At 36.0% G+C, this 23,826-nt stretch overlaps 1 protein-coding gene and 1 long non-coding RNA gene across 5 annotated transcripts; one reads left to right on the top strand and one right to left on the bottom strand.

Annotated features, from left to right (window-relative positions):
• Window positions 1-8,362: 8,362 nt before the first annotated feature.
• LOC117332418 lies at window positions 8,363-12,590 on the bottom strand. The gene is made up of 3 exons (XR_004533728.1): window positions 12,461-12,590; window positions 10,495-10,648; window positions 8,363-8,579 (listed from the first exon to the last, which is right to left on the bottom strand). It is a non-coding gene; the product is annotated as an uncharacterized LOC117332418 (long non-coding RNA).
• A 334-nt stretch (window positions 12,591-12,924) lies between these two features.
• LOC117333504 (clumping factor B-like) lies at window positions 12,925-22,727 on the top strand. Of its 4 annotated transcripts, none has more exons than XM_033892820.1 (3): window positions 12,925-13,084; window positions 19,465-20,069; window positions 20,473-22,727. In XM_033892820.1, the coding sequence occupies exons 2-3, from the start codon at window positions 19,734-19,736 to the stop codon at window positions 21,121-21,123; spliced, it is 987 nt and encodes a 328-aa protein (XP_033748711.1). In that variant the 5' UTR covers window positions 12,925-13,084; window positions 19,465-19,733; the 3' UTR covers window positions 21,124-22,727. The 4 variants fall into 4 exon arrangements, with proteins under 4 accessions (XP_033748711.1, XP_033748715.1, XP_033748713.1 ...); XM_033892822.1 differs by lacking the exon at window positions 12,925-13,084 and adding an exon at window positions 13,171-13,211; XM_033892823.1 differs by lacking the exon at window positions 12,925-13,084 and adding an exon at window positions 15,663-15,805.
• The last annotated feature ends 1,099 nt before the right edge of the window (window positions 22,728-23,826 follow it).

The raw sequence follows: 23,826 nt of genomic DNA, 5'->3' as shown, positions 1-23,826 counted from the left end.
AAACATTTTGGTATATTACATGACAAGTTTTGTCCAAACATTTTGATGTTTGCTCTTTTTTAAAATTCAACATTATTTTGCTATATAGATGACCCTTAAGTGGTTTCATGTGAGTTCAGTTTTAAAAAATCTGAATTGCTTGAAACGAGAGTGATAACTTTCGACCACCCATCTTGTTTTAGTGATACACCTGTCTGTGTTTGCCTCTATACCATCATGTTGACTCTGTCCAGGTTTGAGAAATGTCGGCATGTGAGTCTCGTATCCCTCGTCTGATAGTTTGCTCAAAATGTATCGGAAACCCCTGTCTACAATTACCTGATCATCTTCCTCTAGGATACCTGACAGACTTTGTAATGAGGTAAGTATATTGTCAGTGATTTTGACGTCATTATCACTACCAAGAAATGGGCCGACAGTGTCTAGAACGTAACCGTTAGGGAACACAATACTCATAAACTTCACGTAGTTGCGTTTTTTTTACCGCTGTAACTTTTCCGCTGAAACTCATGTTCTTCACTTTTGCCGATATATATATATGTACCATCCAATATTACAGTGACGTTGTTGCCGAAGAATGTTTTTGTGAAAACTGTATTGTGATCCAACGCTTGCGCCCTAGACACGTGATCCGGACCAAGATGTGTGGGAACTACGCCTTGATTTAGAGCATCTGTAACGATCTGGAAAATTCTGCTGACGCTAGATTTGTGAATGCGGAAAAGAGAAGCTAACTGAGTGAAAGATATGTCTGTTTTGAGTTTAACCCAAAACAGCAGAAGGGCATTCTTAGATGACAATGCTTTTGTACCAGTAATATGTTCGGAACATGCATCGTGTATTTGATTGAATTGATTACAATCCCAGCCTGTCCAAGCTTGGCAATCTTCACCATCCATGTTGTCGAAGTTTAATACAAGCGGTGACAAGTTATTGGACATGTTCTGTATGATTTTGAGTAAATCGTTGATAACAGCTGGTGACTTGGTGGCTAAGTGATTAACAAGTTTACCCCTCCCTGTCAACACCGGCTCAATGTCAGGACTGATATCCTTACGAAGAAGATGACTTGAACACACCCTGGAATTCTCAGGCATGTACAGTTTATGTTTGATAAGCAGCTGGTGTCTTGCTTTCTCACTGATGCAGCTAGAACTCTTCATGTTGTAAGCTCGACAAATGCTACATTTTCTGTTCGAAGAAGGGGCATAGTATCAATCATCTACAGAAAGATACCCGTCCAGAGTGTCAGATTCGTCAACATAATCATCATTGTCTACGGAAGCTTTTTTCCGTTCCGGTTCATTGGCATTTTCGGATGCAGGACGTTTCTTGAGGTATCTGAGAAAGCATTTTGGACACATCTTTGCTTCTGTTGATTCAGAAAGTATGACACCTTCAGAAAGGAGAACATCTTTCATCCAGTCCTGAATTTTTCGCGGATTTTTACCATCGCCAACCTTGTTGTACTTGAACTTAACTTTACATCCCAACCCAACGCAGGAGTTCTCCATTTTCCTATTTGAGACAAAGACAACTTTACTACAGAATAACTGAACTAAAAAGAATTGTAAAAGGTAACAGCATTTATAACAACACGCCGAGCACCATTCGCGGTGAGTAGTCAAAAGACCAAGTGGGAAAGGGAACTTTTGTGTGGCACACCCCAACGGAGGAGAAGCTTTGAAGAAGTACTGAAGACGAAGACGGTCAAGTGAGAAAAATGATGAATCATACGTAATATGGAACTACTATAAGTATGTTAAACATAGTAGAACATAATACATTGCCATGGACATTGTATCAGATCATTTTCATAATAAATCAATACGTTGTATTATTGTGTACGACAAGGACCACTTGTATCGCCCGTGCATTTTTTCCACATACATTTTTCAACATTGAATTACTGCCCTTAACCAGTGATTCGGCACGACTTTCTTTTGCTGGTATACAGAGGGATAGTCAAATATGTTTTTAAAACACTAACATTGATAGTACTCGCATATTATCGTGCCGAATTTGCCGTTTGATTTTAAAAATGGTATTTTGAATTTGATGAAAATTTTCGAATTTTGGTTTTCTACGTCATCTTGTACTAAACTCGTTTGTTTTTTCATGGTCAATTGTTTATCATTTTAAACTACAATGTATGTACAATACCTAGTCTACCTCTCAGTGTCAAACAGAAATACCACTTATGGGTCTGTGAAAAACACAGGTATGCTTGTAAACGAAAAAGTGAAGTAGATGGCGCTATGGGCGCGCTTATGGGTCAAGTGAAAAATAACATCTTGTTCCATATGTATTTTTCATAGCTTTACTGGAAAATATAGTCGATTTCAAGAAATCGCTGTGGGCGGTTCTGCAACAGCACCTTTCAGAACCATGTTTCTGTAGTATATATATACAATATATACTAACAGTACCCTACATCGGTGGTCAAGTTGTAACCGTTCATGATAGACATACAGTAGGAACATATGATTTTTTTTTAATTCTACAAAATACTAGCCTATGCATGGGCCTGGTTTTCAGTAAATGTATGAGAATGACAGATGACAAGGGTTTGAAATTTTGTCATATGATGCAAATTTGCAATACTGATCAGCTGAAAAAAACATTTATACATTTGTGTGATCGCACAACGTTCCAAAAACATCATGCGCACATCATGCAGACATCGTGCGCGCAAATGTGCGATGTGCGATACAAACCGCACAGCTAACGATAGGTTTATAAATATTACGAAATAACTAGTTACGAAAACACATATGAAAAATATAAATTATGATTTAAGATGGTCACTATATATAATATCTATACGTGCTGCATAACAATTGTTTTCATATGACCTATTTGTTTTTCCCATCAAAGTACCGTCCTTTTGTCTCGCAAGTATTCGTGATGTTTTCGACAGCCTGCGCCGGTGATGCATACAGTAGTACGTGTATACGTTTATTACATATAATATGTATTTTTATACAAAAAAGGAAATGTTTCTATTCAAAATTAGACATGTTAACTGTTGTTTAGTTCTACATGTATAAAATATCATGTATATAATCTCGCCGTTCGCTGTCTGTCAAATGCGTGTACACAAGTACATGTAAACATGTATACATACGTTATTTTCTTAATTCACACAATATGATATCGTGTTGCTACATAAAACAAAGCTCAAATGTCATGTAGCACGAATCCCGATAACTATTTAGCATATCTAATTCTTAATCCTTTAATTGTGATTCAGACTGTTTACCATTCCCGAATATAACCTTATCCTCAGTGTATCACATTCCAGGTATCAGTTCTAGCTGTGTAGCTTTCTTCTTCCACAACATCCCATTTAACATTACGTTAAATACCTCTGGTATCGGTATGCAGGTTCCGCAACCAGTTTTCCTCCCAACACATACTACCCCATCTTGTTATGAATGCTTGTCCTATAAACACACTCAAAACCAAAATATAGAAAAGTCATAATTTTATTCTACTAAACCAACAATTTATCATCAATCTTCTTTCAATCATTTGCCTTGCACATGTTAACTACATATCATATGTATGGTATTTTTTTCTTTACATTTGCCAATTAAGTCCTCACCCATTGACTATCTTCAACTGCACAAATTACTAAACATAATATAAGTGCACAATTGCTATTTTATCATTCCTCCAAAAACACTCAACTCTCAAATACAATTACTATCTACACAACCAATAAAGGATCAGTTTGACTAAATCCTCTATCATCAGAAACACCTTTGTAATGGTGTTTATTAACCAACATACAAGTCCATAACAATTTTTACCCCACAAAGTAAGTCCATGACAATTAGCTTATTGTCCAATAACACGCAACTCCTTTAGTATTAACAAAACATCAACACTGTCTTTGATAATCTTCATCTGACAACATACCTACATAAGTCATTAATTATAAGTACATTCAAAATGCTTTCTTTAAGCTCCCAAAAGCAGCACTCACCCGAAAACTATTCTCTATAGCTTTCGACTGATCCACACAGCTTGCTAACTTACTGGCGACAAATGCAGACTCTTTCAACACTGGTAATCTACTATAGTACTGAGCACTCTCCTCCCCAAACCATCCTATGTGCCTCATCATCTGTCCCACATTGCCGACTGAACCAGACAATGCCATTGTAACTGCACAGCCCGACCTGAAACTGCGGAGAGTTTCGCCTTCATATATTCCCAAAGTCGTCAAATATGTTCGAAGTATCTCAAATATCACAGAATATGACACCGCCTGGTCGAGAACGCGCCCTCCATCTGAAAAAATCCTGAAGAGAAAGCCAGGAGAATAATTTCTTTTACCCATTAACATAATCCTGCAAACTGCTGACCGGGCAAAAAAGGAAATCTTCACATCTTTTGACAACAAACATATCGGTCTTGCCTTTTGCACCACGCAGAGTTTTCCCATAAGTAACAGTACAAGGCATGTTCCATCATTCAAAGATCTAACATACTGCTTCACTAAACCTGCTAGATCACCGGCCCTGTCGCCACCAACATTTTTTTTTAAATTTAAGCTAAGCCTGGTCCCTCAAATACACAAATCTCTCCCGCAGAGAGAGATCATTCCGTGCTAGTTCCCGCTTGATGTAAACCGAGATTTACTTTACCTTGGATAAAAAGAGGGGAGAAGCCTGTTTTGGCAAAACATGGGCCCTGGCCTGTTCTTCTTGAATCATTCTTAAATAGTTCTTGACCAATGAAGAGGTCGCCGGATTCCCATTTAAGAGTCGATATATCCCAAAACCTTCGAAGACCAGCATCACAAAAAATATCCACTAAATATTGTATTAACACGCTAAATGTACCAGAAGTTAACCGGACAGGGCAGCCAGAATATGGTTTCCCTTTTGACCCCAGAAACCTACAATGTACTCTATGAACCTTAATCTTTCCACCCACATCTTTCCACACTAAAAACCTATACACATCATTAGGAGAGCATTAAGAAAGCAAGGGTTTCCCTGGCAAAGTGTTCAGAAGGACAGAAAAGAATCTTCTAAACTTGGTTTCTTCTTTAAACTGGGCAATAGTGCCTTCCTCCTTCCTAACTCCAAGATCCTGTTATCAATATCCACCAAGTCAACTGCCAGCGTAACCTGCAAAAAATATAAAACATTCAGACTATGAGAATGACAACCGGTATGCAACCAATCTCCATTTCAAACCCTTTCTGTCACTCACAAAACCATGTTTCGTGGGAACTCTAATCATCCCTTTCTGAAAGCGCTCACACAGATACATGATAACACACCAGTCTGTAGAAGTGGCCACCATACTGGAACAGGTTTTACAACCGGCAAGACACAGGTACAGTTAACCACACCTTGCTCCCGAAATAACGATGCTTCCATACCAAAAGAAGGAAACACATATTTGTTCTCATTTCCTCTCAGATCTTGTTTATATACATTCACATCTGCAGACTTAGGTGTAGGGAAAGGTGTATAATGTCTCAAAGATTCACCATTTCGAGACTTTCTAGCGTTCGCGACAACTGCCATTAGGTCCAAAGTATGTGGGCCATAAGTCTGCTCAATTAACTCCCAGGACTCATCGCACAACGTACACTCACTGTAATCCAACTTCCTTGATGGCTGATCTGCCACGTTACAAGAGGACGGAATATACTGCATGTGCAAATCTTTGTTAGGTTTGACTACACATTCAAATATCTCTTTCGTAATACTATTCAAACATCCATCTTTGCCCCTTGATTCTCCAAAACACCCAGGATCGCCATGTTGTCAGTGAGTAAATCCACTCTCGAATCACCCAAATGTCCCTCAAAAGACTCCAGAGCCTTCAATACAACACTAGCCCCTTTCAGATGAATAGGTCGAGAATCATCATTATCCCAGAAATCACCAACCATATAACTCAAATTCAGAGACAACACCGCCCCATATCTGAACAGAAAGCATCAGTTGACATGTTCACCAGCTTATGATTCTCTGGTCTCCATTTAGAAAAACCCCAGTAACAGATTTCCTCTTTCGGTTCCCCATCTACTTTTGCTCTTCTTGAGCTCTTTATGCCTGTAACTATTACACTATCGACAAGATAATTTTGAACCAGGAACCACCTAACGCATAGAAATGCACTTCCCTGCAAATCGCTGAGGAGTCTTCACATACACTGCCTCAGAACTCAAAATGAATTCCCTCATAGCCATAAACCTTTCTTTCTTCTCCTCAGGGAGCAAGTAGGCTTGTCGGATTGTGTCAACTAGATAGCCCAGGAAACGAACACAGGTTAAAGGAGCAAGAACACATTTTCTCAAAGCCAAAGTGTACCCTAAACGTGTCAAAACCTCCACTAAAATGTATGCTACTTTATCAGCTCCATATGACACTTGTGCACCTCTAATACTTCTACCAGCAACAATCATCCTGTCATCTCTATATTGGGTTGTTATGACAGATTTACCTCTCAAATAGGAAGTAACAACCATTCCTATAGTTTGGTATATATATGGAGATATATACGGGATAACTGTATAAACAATGACATACCCACCAAACTGTGCGCCAAAGACAGTTTGTGACTTCACAGATAACCTTATGTGGTCATAACCTAATTTCTCATTGCATGCTACCATGTAGGCATCCTTCTCAACCAGCCGATGTACATCCCTCAATGTCTCTAATTGGAAAGGAGAATCCATTGTCCAGAGGTTTATGTAACGATCATCCTGACATAACCTTGGCTTAGAAGGCTCAATTGTTAAGGGCATGACCACCCCTGGCATCTCGCACTCACCAACTTTACCTAAAACCCGAATAGACCCAGACGATATTTTCTCTGACAATGCTTCGCAAATAATATTTGTATTCCTTACAAATTGATGCATTTGTGAAGAATTGCTTTGGGGGTAAACCAGAGTCATATGATTTACCCTTAAAATTCCCTTTAGAATGTCGGGGGAAAACTAACAACATCTACCCCATCTGCTATCCATTACCTGACCGAATCAATTGTATCACTTCCAACTGACTAACCAAATAGTGTTTCCCAGTTCTCTAAATTAGTATGTAGCTGGCCAGCCACAAAGTTCCCCGCATCCCGTGAAGGTAATCTACTTATATCAAACCCCATGCCTCGTTCAATAACATCTTCAGCCGAGGGATGTGAGGTTGCAGGTGAAAGTGTCCCACCCTCCAATGTAACCCATGTTGGATTATCACGAATGTGGAATGCATATGGATTAAAATCCACAGATTTCTCCCAGTCCGAGACATGTGTTAACAAAACATGTCCTTTTTCACAGCTAAATTTCTGAAAAAGAAAATAAATGTACCTGGCATTTAAACAACTTTCTGGATAATTCAAACATGGCATACAAAGAAGAGCAGAATTCTCACACCTACAACCCACGTGAACAAAGTATCATTGTCCCCAGGTTACAGGTTTAAGAATTCCAAAACCTACATACCACAATCTAAGAATAAGTCCCTATAAATCTATCACACACGCTATTGGCCACAACGGTACTGACCACTACCAATAATAATGTTGGCTGAAATGATCATACATAAAACCATACATAAACACAAAACTACTTATAGCAAACAAATTTGAAACTCAATAAACTTTTTTTACAAAAATGCTGACACACCAGCCCATCAAATAATATCCTGGCCCTGGTATTTGTGTCAAGATAAATCTAATCCTTAATGTAGAACATCAGCAATCAACCAATAACTAACTAGTATACTAACAAGAAAGCATTTGTACTAATTTGACAGACACTATAAACAAGTGAAAATATGTAAATATTTATATCCAACCACAATGTAATGCATATAAACCTGCAATCTATCAATGCTTTTGCATACTGTTTTCTATTTTTCATTTGCTTCCTTCGTCCTAGGGCAGTCCTTTACAAGGTCATCTACTGAATCACAAAACCAACACGAGCCCCTCTGTCTGCTTGGGTATCCCCTACCAAATGACCTGTACCCCCCTTTTGGCCTAAAATTAAACTTGCCCATTTGAGGTTACATCATATTGTAGTATGCACCCTGGAACTGTGGCACCATAGCTTGGCCTTGAAAGGGGGAGTAACCCATAATCATAGCACCCAACGGAAATATAGTATGGATACAACTTACTTAGTGGTGTCATAACAGTGTTCTTTGAGCTCTCTGCACTCCCCCCACTATTATCCTCGATCTTGCTCAACTGGGTTTCTACCGTTTCATTCTTTCTCTCTCTCTCTTAACCCCCCCCCCCCCCCCCCCCAAAAAAAACAACAACAAAAAAACTGTCCAACATAATGAGGCAATATCTATTTATTCTTCATAAATGTCTGTCTCTTCATGGTTGTACCTCCTCGCCACCTTAACCAATCGATCAAGATTCCACAAAATCAACTGCTCATTGGGCTCTTGTTGATCTGCACTAGACCGTAATAAATCCTTCATCTCCTTTACCGTGTCCACTTTGGGTATCTTCTCTAATTTCTCCACCCGCTCTGTCAGCGTATTATCAACCTGCCTTCTCTTTGGTAACTGATCTGTTTCATGAGACTCCTATATGAACAAATATCTTGCATTAAATAACTCGTCCACTATATCTGGACAGTTTTAAAACTACCCAAACTATCACATATGTTTTAGATTCAAATCAAATCACCAAAGGAAGATAACTTCAAATAGCATTTACAAAGTTATATTCACATGGAAATACTAGGGAGCCTGAAGTTGGTTCCGAGTAAAACGGAACTCGGAACTGGGACCAAGTCCCGTAAAGTTTATACATAGTAGTTCGTTTTTCTTAAACGGAATTCGGAACTGGGACCAAAACCAATAAAGCTAATACATAGTATTTTACTTTTCTTAAACGGAACTCGGAACTGGGACCAAAACCTGTAAAACTAATACATTGCAGTTCCACTTTTCTTATACGGAACTCGGAACTGGTTCCTAGTTATCTTAAACGGAACTCGGAACTGGTTCCTAGTTCCGTTTTACTTAAACGGAACTCGGAATTGGATTCTAGTTCATTTATTTTAAACGGAGCTGGGAGCAAATACCAAGTCCCGTAAAGTGTATACCTGATAAGTGTCCCTACACTCATTGACATATCATTTCTTTTCAGATTCGGTCTTGTAATGGGATAAAGTACGTATAATATTTTCTTTCAGGAATTTGGAAACTAATTACTAGTTTAGTGTTCCTTAAACGGAACTCGGAACTCGGAACCAACTTCAGGCTCCCGTTTTATTGAGTCACATTGACTTCATTTCTCCAATTCATCCAGTTTAAGAAATCTAGAAGTTACAAGATGTGAAACTTTACATATCCATTTTAGTTTCTATGTAGGTAAGATTTTAACAATTTATTGTTATGGTTGTTTTACATTCCATTGTTGGGGGCAGAGGACATATTCATATAAATCAGATATATAACTTTATATATAACTCCTATATAACAAGGTTTACACTTGGTTATTTGTATACTTAAAATTAATTTCCTTTCTTTTGATAATATCTCTGTGATTATAGTCCCTCACATGACTCTACATTTCTTTCTGTTAAATATCTTCAAGCGTTTCTTCTCATTTCTTTCAATTTCCTTTTGGTTAAAAAAATTGTCATATTTAGTGGCAGTTGAGAATCGGTTGATTTTCAAAATTTGCTTTTTGTTTTGCAATGCATGTATATCAATATTTTGCATATCTCAATAACATATAGAAATGCTCTGCTGCTTCTTTTTTAACAATAATTTTAATGAAATTTTTAGCTTGATGAAAACTTCCTTTAATGTTGTAATTGGCTGGACAGTTTTTCTGTTTTGTAGGTTGTATTAAATTTCTTTTTCTTACAAAGTTTTGATCATTCTGCAAAAATTAAAGTACCATTACATTAATAAGAATAATTGAAGACATTAACATTATAAGCATAAGTGTTTGGAATCACTATAAATTTCATGATCGATCACCATTTTTTAAATGATCGATGATCCATTATTGATTGATCATAAACAGAAAGGGAAAAAATTAAATTAAAGAATTCTGCAAAAATATTAACCAAAATAGGAGAAAATGTGGATATATTTGAAGCCATCTAGGTATGTTTTAAATGGTTCTTTTTAATGCATATTTTTGTCATTTTACCAATTGATATTGCTCATTTATCAATTGTTGAAGTCTGGATCAATCACAAAAATCATGATCGATTATTCATAGTCAGAGGTAAAACATCTAATCATCAATCAAATTGATTAATTGGAACAACACTAATAAGCATCACAGTCATGTTGCCTTCATATTGATCTACTATTCAGAAGTCTCAGACATATATAGCTGTGATTAATTTTGAAAAATACAAATCTTCAATATCAAATTGACAGAAAGGTGGTTATAGATATTGTTGGAATTCTTGAACCATGCATCCATATCCCATAACAACAGTTCAACTCTTTTAAATTAAAACAGCGAACATACATTTCCTTCCTTTTGAGTTTCTTTTTTTTTTCTTTCCTTTTCTCCCCTCCAGCGCTTTCCTTCCAGCAATCACAAATGGGATTCCATTGCCTTCAATATGTGGTAGCTAGGATGTCTTGTTGTGAATCTTCATATCGAAATCGTGACTTTGAATCTACATTTACAAAAAGAAGCTTTACCCAAAAAAACGTTTTAAAGCAAATAGCATCTTGCTTGTAGTCTTATGATAAATTTCTTTAAAAAAATAATAGTTATTATATTTTCCGACTAGAAATATGATATTAATTTAGATAATTTTCAGTACTCAATTTATAAAGCATTAATATTTTGTTTAATTATTATAATTAAAAACAGAAATAGAATTTCAATGTGCCTTATAGACGGACATACAAAATGTACATATATCATTACTTTTGGGAATTTGGCCTAGGAAATAATTTCAATTGGGAATGGGGCCCATTATCCCCCCCCCCCCCCCCCCCCCCCCCCCCAAAAAAAAACCCTCAGAAAAAGCCTTGTCATGCAGCCACTAATTCAAAATTGGATGATTATTTAAATACTAACAAACCCCAAAATAAATTAACATTCAATCTCTCCTCTTCACTCAAATCACTTTATTCTGAATTATATCATTATTTATATGCATGTAAACCAAAAATAGTGTAATAGCTTTTGTTACATGAAATGACATTAATTCTTAACTGTTCACAGGAAGTGTGGTAGTAATAGAGACTTAATATATTAATCAGTATATTTCTGCTTAATAAGAACTTGGCAATATCATCTAAAATAAATAAATGTATGCAGGTACTCTTTCAAATTACCTGCTGATAACTTCAGATAACTAACCTTGTTGGTCAAGAATAAGTCATATTGTTTGCACCATAGGAGCTACTTACTATATTAACAGAGAGACCACCTGTGGATCAACAGATGTGTGAATTTGGTCCCAATATTTGATCCACACGTGCAATACTAACAAACACATGTCATAATTTATAGCCTATCTAAGCACCTACATAATAATTACACCAAACAGGAAATATAATTTTGACCTGAAATCTCTGGAAATTGCACCATCAGACATTTAAAATTCTATTTAAACATTTAATAACTTCACCACGTTAAAATTATGCTTGGTTTTCAGGAATAAAAATCACTTTTCTTTATCATTTTTTTTTTCATCTTTAAAATTAGTTCAATCATTAAAAGTTAATTTACAATTAAGATAATTAATCCAAATGTCATCAAGACATCTTTATCTAGGCTGATCTGACCTTTTAATTCTTATTTACATTAATTAAAGACTGTCTGATGAGATTTATGTTAGATTCTATACAGTTTACTTTGTTCATGTACAAAATAAAATATGATTACTTAATTGTCCAAAACTGAATTCTTCTTTCTAATTAATGTCAAGATAAAAAAAACAAGAGCAAATGACTGAATAATTTCTTGAATATGGACAGAGGTTAACTATATGTACATGTAACTGTATAAAAGGTCCATAATTTATATAATAAATTGTATTTATACAATGCTAATTTCACTGATAATATTGAAAACTAAAAGGAAATACAAGTAACTTTCAAGAAAGAATTGTACGTTTGAGTTAAAAATGTTTCTTGTTATATTTAATTATTTTGATTTCATCTTTTCCCATCAAATCCAAAGCATTGATTGTTATCCTCGTCAGAGTAAAATCATTTATCTACTTTAGTACTTTCAGTTTGCAATCTTTATACAAATGGGGGGGTGGGGGGGGGGGGGGGGGGGGGGGGGGGGGGAATGAAAGTACTATATGTTATGGAATCGGACGTTCTTAATTTAATAATCAATATATTCATAACTAATAACAATAGTAGCGCTCTGATTAAAAGAGTTATGTACAGTACATTACTGTTTTCAGTACAGTACTGTAATTAGGCCTATATAAGTACCAGTCAATAATTTTGGATCTACTTACTTGATAATGTTTTGTCTTCCTTTCCAAAACCTTTTTCTTTTTTCAATCCAACGAATCAGCAATTATGCTTCAATTCTAACTCTGTAATGGTATTATTCAGCTCAATCAACGAGCCGACATGATCATGCTGACGGCGTCTTAACTTCTGAGAAGTTCCGGGTATTATGACTTGGCCGGCTCTAAATTTACTTCGCAAAGTTACGCTGGTCAAACACACTCAGGGCGCGATGGAGCGGAAAGAAAAACATACAGCATTTATTTCTATATGGTTTACCGCTAATAATTTGTAAATGATGTATTCCCGTGTTAAATATAAAAGGTTCTGTATTCAAACTATGTAAGAAGAAAAAAAAAAGATATTTGATCTTTTCGGTCAAGCGTTCTGATTCGGTGGTTATTTGCACTGTCACCATTGTAAAACGAGGGTCTATAAGGTCAGAATATAACACCAAGTTATACAGGTATACACATGTACATAGAAACTGATACAATAGGGTCATGTTATTAGTCGATTTTAGTAAGCGATGTCATTAGTTTTGAATATTTCTGTGGTTCAAATATGAAGGCTCGATAATGTGAAGCGCATGGAGTTTTTTGGAGAGTTCCTATAAACTACAGATGTAGGTATGTATATTTCCATTGATCATAGAGCTATTCATATTGTACACAAACAGTTCAGGTCATGGTATATAAGGGTCTTGTCAGGTATACCGGGGAGTACACAAGTGTGACCTACTGCCCACATACAACTGTAAGTATGTTATACTCAATAATGTTCTATAGATAATATTTGAAATCGAACGCAGAACTCCGGTAAGGACGACAGTAGTTAAATAAGTTATTAGAAATAACAGTGGCTACATGGCCATTTTTTTTCTAATGAGACGTAGTAAGAAGTAAGACAAATCTGCAAATACACGGTTGTTAATGAATACACTATGGCAAGCCGTTTTAACATTTAATCCCATTTCCTCTTGTTTACACTCTTCCAGGTCACGCCCACAAGTAGGCCTACAGTTGAGTGTAGACTTAAGGTTACACAAAATGTACTCCGAGTGCACTCCGTTTGGACTGGAAATCTATCAGGCTCCAAATTTACCTGGGTCCCAATGTTACCATGTACATACATATATATAATTTCTATAGATATTTATCTCGGTACAACTTCGACAGGAAATTCTCAAATGTATATCTTCGGATCACCAACACATAGTGTATATAATACATTGTGCTAACAAATAGATAACATAGTAACACAATTGTCGAAGGAGATGCAGGTATTTCTGGCTAGGCGATTGGGTGCCGTAGATCGTGAGTTCGAGTCCCAGTCAGGGCACGATTCCTAAAGTTGTCTTCCTTCGCCAATAATGCCTATAGATATATATATATACGCAAGGCCTGAAAACGTTAGCGAAAATGCCGTGTTGATTTCATTATTTCTACTATATATACTCATATACACTATGGCAAGCCGTTTTAACATTTAATCTCAATTCCTCTTATTTACACACTCGTTTGGTCCGGTTTTGCGGTTGTTGAAATTGTTTTTTTTAGTAAGCCACACTGTTGACTCTCAGGTTAATTGCTCAACGGTTCACACATCAGCATAACAGAGGGCAACAGTTGTTGATGAGACAAACGTCTGTCAAGTTAATGGAGGACTATATAGCAGATTCTCATACCAGCAAAAACATCGCAAATATCTCAGCATTATACGAGATACCGACAACGGATTTTAACATTTTTCTTCGAAAATTTTACGCAAAGGCTAATGGTGAATTTTATGCCAAGAAGTCAATGATAAGTGTCCGATTTGGTTTACAAAAACATTTTGTGAAAAAACTACATTCATAAAGAGAAAACAACATAAAGGTATAATAAAACAGTTATCAAATGGGGTAGTTCAGACAATAGTAATTATGTAAGCCCCTCATCAACAACTGTTGCAACAGTTGTTGCTTCGGGGCTGACAAAATTACTATCGCCCTCATACCCATTTGATAACTGTATAATATGGCCATTTAAACGGCATAAAAGTCATGATAATCCTTTGAAGAATTTTAACAACTGTTGTCTCTGTCACCATCTATTTGTGATATATGGTCACTTAAACCGGAATGAGCGGGGGTCCAGTTTTAGTATCTGCCTAATTAAAACTAGAGATGACATGGACAGTTTGCCGGCGAAAGCTGGACAACGTGGCCAGGTATGACCAAATATGGCCAAACATGTACCTGTGTAGGAGGTGATAGATGACGTGGTCAGTTACCCCGGTGAAAGCTGCCGGGTATAACTCAACTATGGTAATAGGTTTGGGGCATGAAGAGCTCTTAAACACTGGAGCCCGCCGGGTGTAGTTAGTGCGATCATCAGCTGAAAGGCCGCAAGGCCGTAATAGCGGACGTAAAACCCTTTAAATAAAAAAAATAAATAGGGTGTAGTTAGTAGATTCCTGGACCAGCGAGCTGACAACATCGCGTCCACTACAACGTCAGGTTGCCTTTGGCACCTGCCGTTATATTTGTGGTGGGTAAATTTTGTTAGTCACACTTTTGTTTCCGGCTAACAACTTCTCTTTTCTGTAATACAAATAATATACATCCGCAGCCTAATATAGTTCCTATTTTAACAGCAATTATTGACACGATTTAACTGATGGTTCCCGTGTTTACGGCAATTATTTAAAATGATATTTGAATATTTGGTGTTCTAGACTATTTTAGATTATAAATATAAACATTTTCCTCGCCAGTATATGCATTTTTTGGCGTATGATTACGTAGTTCTGTCTCAATCCTGCCTTGAAAAACGAAAGTAAAAAAAATAAGTTTGATCGTCGTGGAAATTTACATGCGTCCACAGAGAAACTATCCACATGTCTTAGACGCATATGTTAATCCTGGGTTCATATGGAGGAATATTTCATGTAAGCCTTAAATCAACCGTGTTTACGTAGTCAACTCTTTACAGTTCTATAAATAGCTTTGCAGCCAAACATTCCACGGGATAACTTCAGCTGTCACGTGATCACACGTGATCAGCACTAATCGACCAAAATGGCTGTTATGTCTAATGTAACTAAACCAGCGACCGTTCGTAGTTTCATATTCATTTGTATGTCGCTAGAATACGCAAGAAATATCAACAGGAATTGAAGGCAAGTTGTTATCAACTACACTGCCGTTTTTCATGAGGATTTTATCAAATAAGATTTTGAAAAGAATCTAACGATTATGATCCGTGACTGATGTACTGGCGTCTGTTTGTCAAAACTGAAGGCCTATATACAGTGTATGTCCCGTCGGACAGCGTGATCGACAGCCCGATCTCCGTTTTCTATCCGAGGTAAAATATTTGCATTTTCGATGTTACTAGGGGTCATAAACTAGATGTTTGCCTTGCCTAATTAACATCATATAATATAAATTAAAAAAAAAACTCAGGCTGTGTACATCTTGGATTTTATCTCTGGTTGTACATGTAACTGTTAATAGACCGATTTGTCCTTCAGTTGATTTTTTTTTCAAAGTTTACAAGCAGCTTTACTGATTCAGAAGTATATAAATAATCTTCCACAAACATTAAAGAAATAGGTCAGGGAAAAAACTACAGTATCTACTCAGCTATTGGAAAGTTGTCGACAGATAAATATGTTGATAAAACTATAACGTGCTTCCATTAACAGGCATGCTATGTTTTCCTGAATATATATAGAATAGGAATAACCATTAAAACATTTCATCTGATACAAATGTAGCTGTCTGACTATAAGATGATAAAAAAATCCAATTTTAAATTCCTTATTGTATGACCTCAGACCCTGACGTTTCTCAGGGCCTTTGGCCCTTTGATTTTATAATTACTTGCCAGACAATCAGCAGTTAACATCAAACCTGCACTGAGAAGTTATATTTTCCTTTCATGTAAAGAATGTCTCATGATTGATACGACGCTTATTAAAAATTACATAATTCATTAATACTATAAATTCGAATATTAATAATTAACATAATATATACATTATTTAAACTACCTTCAAAGTTGAACATCTCTGTACAGAATTACATAATGAAATAACCATTCTATTTCAAATTCCTTAATAAACTGTAATACATTTTGATAACATATGAAATAATAAGCAATAAACTTTCATAGAAACCTAATTAGAGTACAAATTGTATAGCTGTCTTTTCTACATCTTTATAAATATGAATTAAGTGAGGCATTATCAATTACATATATTAAAAATTAACAAATATTCTTATTAAACTAAACAAATATTGATAAAAGTATCAACAGATCTAAAGTAACATGTGAAATATATTTGTCTACAGATAAATTATATTTAATCATCAAAGTATATATATGATATATCCTGATTATAGACCCCGGGCAGGCTTGGTGTCTTATAGGACTACAGGTAGACTCGGAGTGCACTGCAAGTTTACCTGGAGTTCAAATGGAGTGCATTCCAAGTCAACGTCAATCAATCGATAGTTTATTTAAGTGTACATTACATAATAAAATAGGTATTTGAAGCACGATAACTTTAAAAAAACAAATATTAACATCCAGCCACTTGGTGGCTTATGAGACACTAGATCATATTAATGTGTTTCAACTTCTAAAAACAGTATACATGTAATAAGGAAGAGTAAAATATGAAATCGGAATGTACTTAGACCCAACTGCGGAAGAAATACGAGAGTGGTTGGCCAATCCCTACCGACAGATCACACAACCCCCGCCTTTGGGATCTTGGCAATTTATACTGATAAGAGTTACAATAAAACAGCTGATCTTGGCTGTTAATAGGACGTTAAACAGAACAAACAAAACCAAACCAGTGTCAATGAGCTCGGCGTAAATGGATCTACATCTACAACAGGATCAATAACAGCAGCAGATCTAGATGTTTCATACTAGAGAGCAATCTGTTAAAAGAAAAAAACATAATTTGTGATGATACAGAACAATACAATAACATAATTAGATAATGTAGTATTCTTTATTTATACGCTATCAGGTCAAAAATATTTCAGAACAATCTAATTTAGCTACGCATATACTTTTGTAATAAATTATCTTGCTATTTTTAACATTTTTTACCAAACAAATGTCCAGGATTCTAGGCTGATTTTTGCAAAAGTTTGTTTACTGATAGAGTTTTATTTCAATTTATTTGATTATAAATAATTGAATTACTTCATTATTTTCAGTTGGCTTTTACAAAGAAAATCAATGTTATTTTACCATATGATTGCAAATTCCTTTAGCATCATGCAGTTGGACCATGTACAAAACCGTCTTAGTCATTATAATAATGTACGTACCCTGCTATTTTCCCGCTTAATATAGGCTTTCCTCATTTTCTTCACTTTGGGTGTGGACTGGTGTATGGGTGTTCCAAATAAAACTGGATCATTGTTAGGTAGCTGGATTGAAGGGATGGCATCCTTCTACTTCTAAATGATAATGACCAACTTCAACAATTTGAAGATAATGCCATGAGAGAGAGAAAAAGAGATGCAGTCGTTTCCTAATAAGCCAAAAAAGATGTGTACATAGGTAATATTTAATTTTTGGGGATATATACTGAGAGGAGGGTAGTCCTAAAGGATTCAGCTGTTTGACAGGAGGATATGATATCTAGTGGGGTCTTGTTCCACTCAGATATTGTACGTGGAAAAAATGATTGTTTTCTGGCCATGGTTTTGCAGTGTGGTAGTTGAAATGATTTGTGATGGGTATGACTTGATTGCCTGTTTGTTTGTGTAAGTCTGCTGTGTTGGCTGATGGCTACTTGGTTGTTGGTAATTTTGTGCATCAGACAGAGTCTCCAGTCTCTACGTCTGTCAGCCAGAGGTCGCCATTTGAGTTGTTGCAGCATATCAGAGACACTGGATCTAGTACATAGCGAGCAGCCCGTCGTTGTATCATCTCAATTCGTTCAATGTTTTTTCTGGGTGTATGGGTCCCATTGTTTTGTTGTTAAGTCGTTTTGACAGGGTTCCAATTAATCCCTGTGGGTTTGACAACTTCAGCTATCGGTCATTTAATCTCTAAAACACGACGTTGTTTAACTTTTAGCTGGTTTATTTCATAATTTAGTTTTTACATAAATCGTACAGCAACACAGTAAAAAATGTGAAGACATAAACATATATCAACTAACAATAAAAAAAAAAAGAGAAAATTTGACAACAAACGCATATTCCGTATGCAACACTTCATTGCCAATAGTCATGTACTGATAGGAGTAACAAGTTATACAGCACTGTATTTCCAATGTAGACAGAGCTATAACCGAGACTCTAGACTGTTGTCTTTATATTATATTCCCCCTATTATAGCCATAATACAGTACAATAATCAATAAGCTTAAATGAGTAATAAAACTGTAGAAATGAAAACTATACAGGTCTAACAATGTTAGAAGTCTTGTTATAGCCAGGAGTGGATCCAGGGTATTACCAAAGACTTCAAATTAAATCTTAGGCCTGGAAGAATTTCTATCCTCTTGATCAGCCACTGATAATGTAAGTTAAAATACAAGTTTTAATACTACTAAAAGGTACTGTACTGCAATGTGTTCAACGGATAAAAAGTCCAAACAACTGCTACAATTCAGAATGTCAATCAATTTTATTGCACTCATCAAAGTCAATAATTACTGAAGGTTACATACTGTACATATTAAAGCATTTCCTGCTTAATTTTATAATCAAAATAAAAGACTCGAAGGAGATGTAGTATTTTGTTGTTCACGGTGGATTCAAAAGAAAGCACGGTCTAAAACTTTAAAATGAACACCACAATCATCATAAACCTTACAAAGACTTGAAAAGTCCAACATGGCTAAACTAAACACATGTACATGGATCCTATTGAACCCCGGTAGACAAATACGCTTGGCAATAAACTTGATTTTCTCTTCATTGAATTGTCACAGAATAACCTATTAGTGGAAGGTTCTATATCAGAATGTATCTTATATATTTCAGGAAACGCTTTATCAGTGCGACATTAACATGGATCAGGAGCGCAGCAGACAGTGGTACTGTGAGAGACATGTCCTTGCAGCACATTCTGGTTTCGGCCTCAGGTGTCTCGACTTTAGACAGGTATACTCTTGAGAGGGGAGATATAAGAAAGTGAAGCGTCAGTATTTTCTTTATGAAGGCCATTAGAAGAGACAAAGTATAAAGTAGACATATTAACTTAATATATAACTTATATAACATCATGAGAAAGAAATGTGAGGAAGAAGACAATGATAGAAAGGAAAAAAATGAAAAGGGGAAGAAACACAGAAAAGGATATGGATACAGAAAGGAAGGTACAGCAGAAAGAGAGAAAGGAAATGGATACAAAAAATACAGGACCTTATAACAAGAAATTAAAGACAGTTCTACAAAGAACGATAATAAACGAAAAAGCAGATGCAAGGAACATGACAGAATCGACAGATGACGAGGACATCGACGAACAGCAGGACAACACTAACAACAAGGAACAACAGGACAAAGACAAGGACATGGAGGGAAAATCAACATATATTGCTAAGTTGATCAAAGACCAAGGACTAGACATATCGGACTCGGACGAGGAAACAAGTGACAGAACTAATATACTGGCTGATGACGAGAACATCGACGACCAGGTGGACAACACTAACAATAAGGAACAACAGGACACAGACAAGGACATGGAGGGAAAATCAAACTCGGAATCTGACGAAGAACCAACTCACACAGTTATTATATCGAGTGATGACGAGGACATCGACGAACAGCAGTACAACACTAACAAGGAACAACAGGACAAAAACAAGGAGATGGAGGAAAAATCAAACTTGGACGATGACTCGGAAGGACGCAAGTGATGGAAATAATATACCGACTGATTACGAGGACATCGAAGACCAGGTGGACAACACTAACAGCAAGGAACAACAGGACAAAAACAAAGAGATGGAGGAAAAGTCAAACTTGGACGATGACTCGGACGAGGAGACAAGTGACAGAACTAATATACCTACTGATTACGAGGACATCGCAGACCAGGTGGACAACACTAACAGCAAGGAACAAAAGTACAAAGACAAGGACAATGAGGGAAAATCAAACTCGGACGAAGACTCGGACGCCGATGGCGGATTTAATCTATCGGCATACCAGGAACAACAGGACGAAGGCAATGAAGCAAAAGCTGATAGGAACAAAACTTTTATTGCAACAACACCTCAATGCATACTAACAGACAAAATGACCATAGAAAAAAAACTACAAATGATGGCAGCAATGCAGTGTAACAGAATTATATTAAATGTGGGAAGCGAAAAATTTGAAACTTGTATTCAAACTCTAGAAAACGACCCGAAAGGACTTCTTGCAAAAATGATTGCTCATGATTCTCCTATGGCATCCTACAAAGTGAACAATATCAACTGTTACTTCATCGACAGGGACCCGCGATATTTCAGGTTTGTCTTGAATTACTTACGAAATATCAACACTGTATTGATGGCCAGACTCCTGTCGGCAGAAATGTTACTTCTAGAGGAACTTCTAGTCGAGGCAAAGTTTTATCAGCTTGCTGGTCTTGAACATTATGTTGAAAGAAAACTTCGGGAAACCAATCAACGCTTACTGCAAGAGTAATCTATATAGGAGTTGAAAAACGCAACATACCCTTTGTTCTGACACACAATCCACCTCACAACAACATGGTGAAAGAGCAAAAGAATCGATCCCACTCCTACATTAAAGCCAAAAGATGCGTAAAGTACAGAAATTAGATATTCTCCGAAGCAAGCTACAACACGAAAACCTAAAGAAAACCTTACCAGGGCAAAAATTGACACTACGGAACAGCAGTATTATACGGTGTCGGCATTCGGAGACAAACAATGTGGAACGTGTATGTACATGTACGTTCACCAATGACAGTGCTTAATCTTGAAAAACGGCAAACTCATCAAACCAAACTGTGATCTAACTTAAAAAAGCTTTAATTTACTGCCATTTGTGTAAATATTTCTTTATGGATTCCGAAAATTCCTGTTTAGTTATCAAAGAGGATACAGTAGTATGGATCAACGTATACTAATGAACTATTCCTGGAACCAAGTCATAGATAATACTAAGTAACATTGTAATGGATCCGGAACAATAAGCATATTTAATGCAATAGTATTTAATGTTGACAAGACAACACTTTACCGAATATTCATAGTTTAAAGTATTATATATTATAATTGCTAACATTGACCAATGTTTTGTAACGTTACTGTTGTCAGCAATGGTATTATAATTTGAAAATAATTGTAGATACTTGATTACTTGATAATCGTTATGTTTTATACTTATAATTACATGTATTATTAATATTCTTTTTTTATTATTTCCACAGATCTTGATAACATGTTAATTCAAAAACGAAAGCAAATAAAACGTTCATATCATAGCACATGATAGCTGATCGTTACACAAACATTTTAGTGATCATTATTTTTTAAAGGTCAGGGTCACCCAACAGATTTTAAAATATATTTTTTTTAAACGTATTTTGAATGACCATAACTTGATAAACGTTCGTGCGATTTCATTTATCAGGGAATATGTCAAGGTCATGACCTCACTATGGGGTCAAAATTAGGTAAAAATTGGTCTCCATTTGTGTGGGATTTTTTTGTTTGTTTGTTTGTTGTTGTTTTTTTTTTTTTTTTTTGAAAAAGAAAATGGAGAAAGAAATGGAATGTGCAAATTGTTTTATCATCGGATGAAAAATAAAACGCAAAACATTTCACAACCTTGAAACCAGGATATTGGCAAGATGACCAGGGAAAAACAGTGTTCGCTTGTCATAAGGGCTTTTCGAATTTAACGTCATGCCCTTTGGGTTGTCAAACGCATCAGGCATATTCCAAGAGCTTATGTCGGAAGTTTAACAGGATTTAGATCAAATTGCCAAAGTCTATTTAGATGATGTCTTGATCTATTCAAAAAGTTTTCTCGAGATTGAGAAAACACCAGTTAAAGTTGAAATTGAAGAAGTGTCAATTTTTCAAAAAGGAAACAAACTAACTGGGCTTTGTGATAAATTAAAACAGCATAACATTGGATCCTGCAAAAATACGGGCCGTGTGGCTAATGTCAGCTCCATATTGTGTCAAAGAGCGCAGGGGAATTATTTGAACGTGTAGTTACTATCGTACATTTATACCAAACTTGCAAAACCTCTCATCAATCGAACAATAAAATATGCAAAATTTCACTGAACTCATAATTGTCAATCAGTATTCGAGCAGTTAAAAATTAGTCTAACGGTGGTCCCGCTGCTAGTTTACCCTGACACAAACTTATGTACTTTACACAGATGCTAGCGATACCTGTACCGGGGCTACGCCCGTATTACCTAATGTTAGGAATGAGAGACCATTGTTCTGCAAATTGTCTGATACACAAATTAGATGGTCTACCAAAGAGAAAGAAGCATTTGCTATGATAAATTAGATGGTCTACCAAAGAAAAAGAAGCATTTGCTATGATATTCATTACACCCTCCAAAACTTCCAGGACTGTTCACAATCATTTGAAATATTTACTGAAGATGTAGAAAAATCTACTTTGGGCTTTTAGTTTAGCGGGATATTTTTGTGGTACTATATGTGTAAGGTGCATGCAGATAGGGATTTTATTTCATTTTCTGGTTTCTTTTTTGTATACATGTCTACTGTCTCAGGTGTAAAATAATTCATTTTGATAGATCTATAGATTAGACAAGTGCCGGTATGTCTGACAGATATTTCTTTTATTGAACTGAATTTATGTCAGAGTTGTAGTTGTTATTAAATCCTATAGCTGAACTGCTTTATCCTTTAAAATAAATCTTTGTTGTTTACAGCTTATAATTATGAGTATGAAATAGGATGTAAACAACAACTATTTATCTTAAAGCATTTAATCACAGGGACATGTCTAGTCTTATATTTAAAAAATAATAGTCAGAAATACCTATATATAAAGACTAGACATGCCCCTGTAATTCAATCGTGGCGTACGCGTGTCCCTGTGGCTGAACCCAGCAGGTGTAAAGCCGGTCCTTATAGCAATTCTATTTTTATAGACACATGCACTGTGCTTGACATGTAAATGAAAGCTTGAAACGAAAGCTAGATTTTAGGTATCTATTTGTGAAATATCAAGATAAACCACAGGATTCAAACACTTGGTAGAAATACTTTACAATTCGTTTCGTTATTACCCCCCCCCCCCCCCCCCTCCCCCATACACATGTACGTATACGCTACATGACCTATTTCTGTGAGCATGGCAGTCATCTACAGTAGTTGCTACAGTGTC

The sequence above is a fragment of the Pecten maximus genome, chromosome 8, assembly GCF_902652985.1.
Source record: "Pecten maximus chromosome 8, xPecMax1.1, whole genome shotgun sequence".
Taxonomy (NCBI): Eukaryota; Metazoa; Mollusca; class Bivalvia; order Pectinida; family Pectinidae; genus Pecten; species Pecten maximus.
The sequence above is the reverse complement of the archived record's forward strand: the minus strand, read 5'-3'. Positions and strand labels throughout refer to the sequence as shown.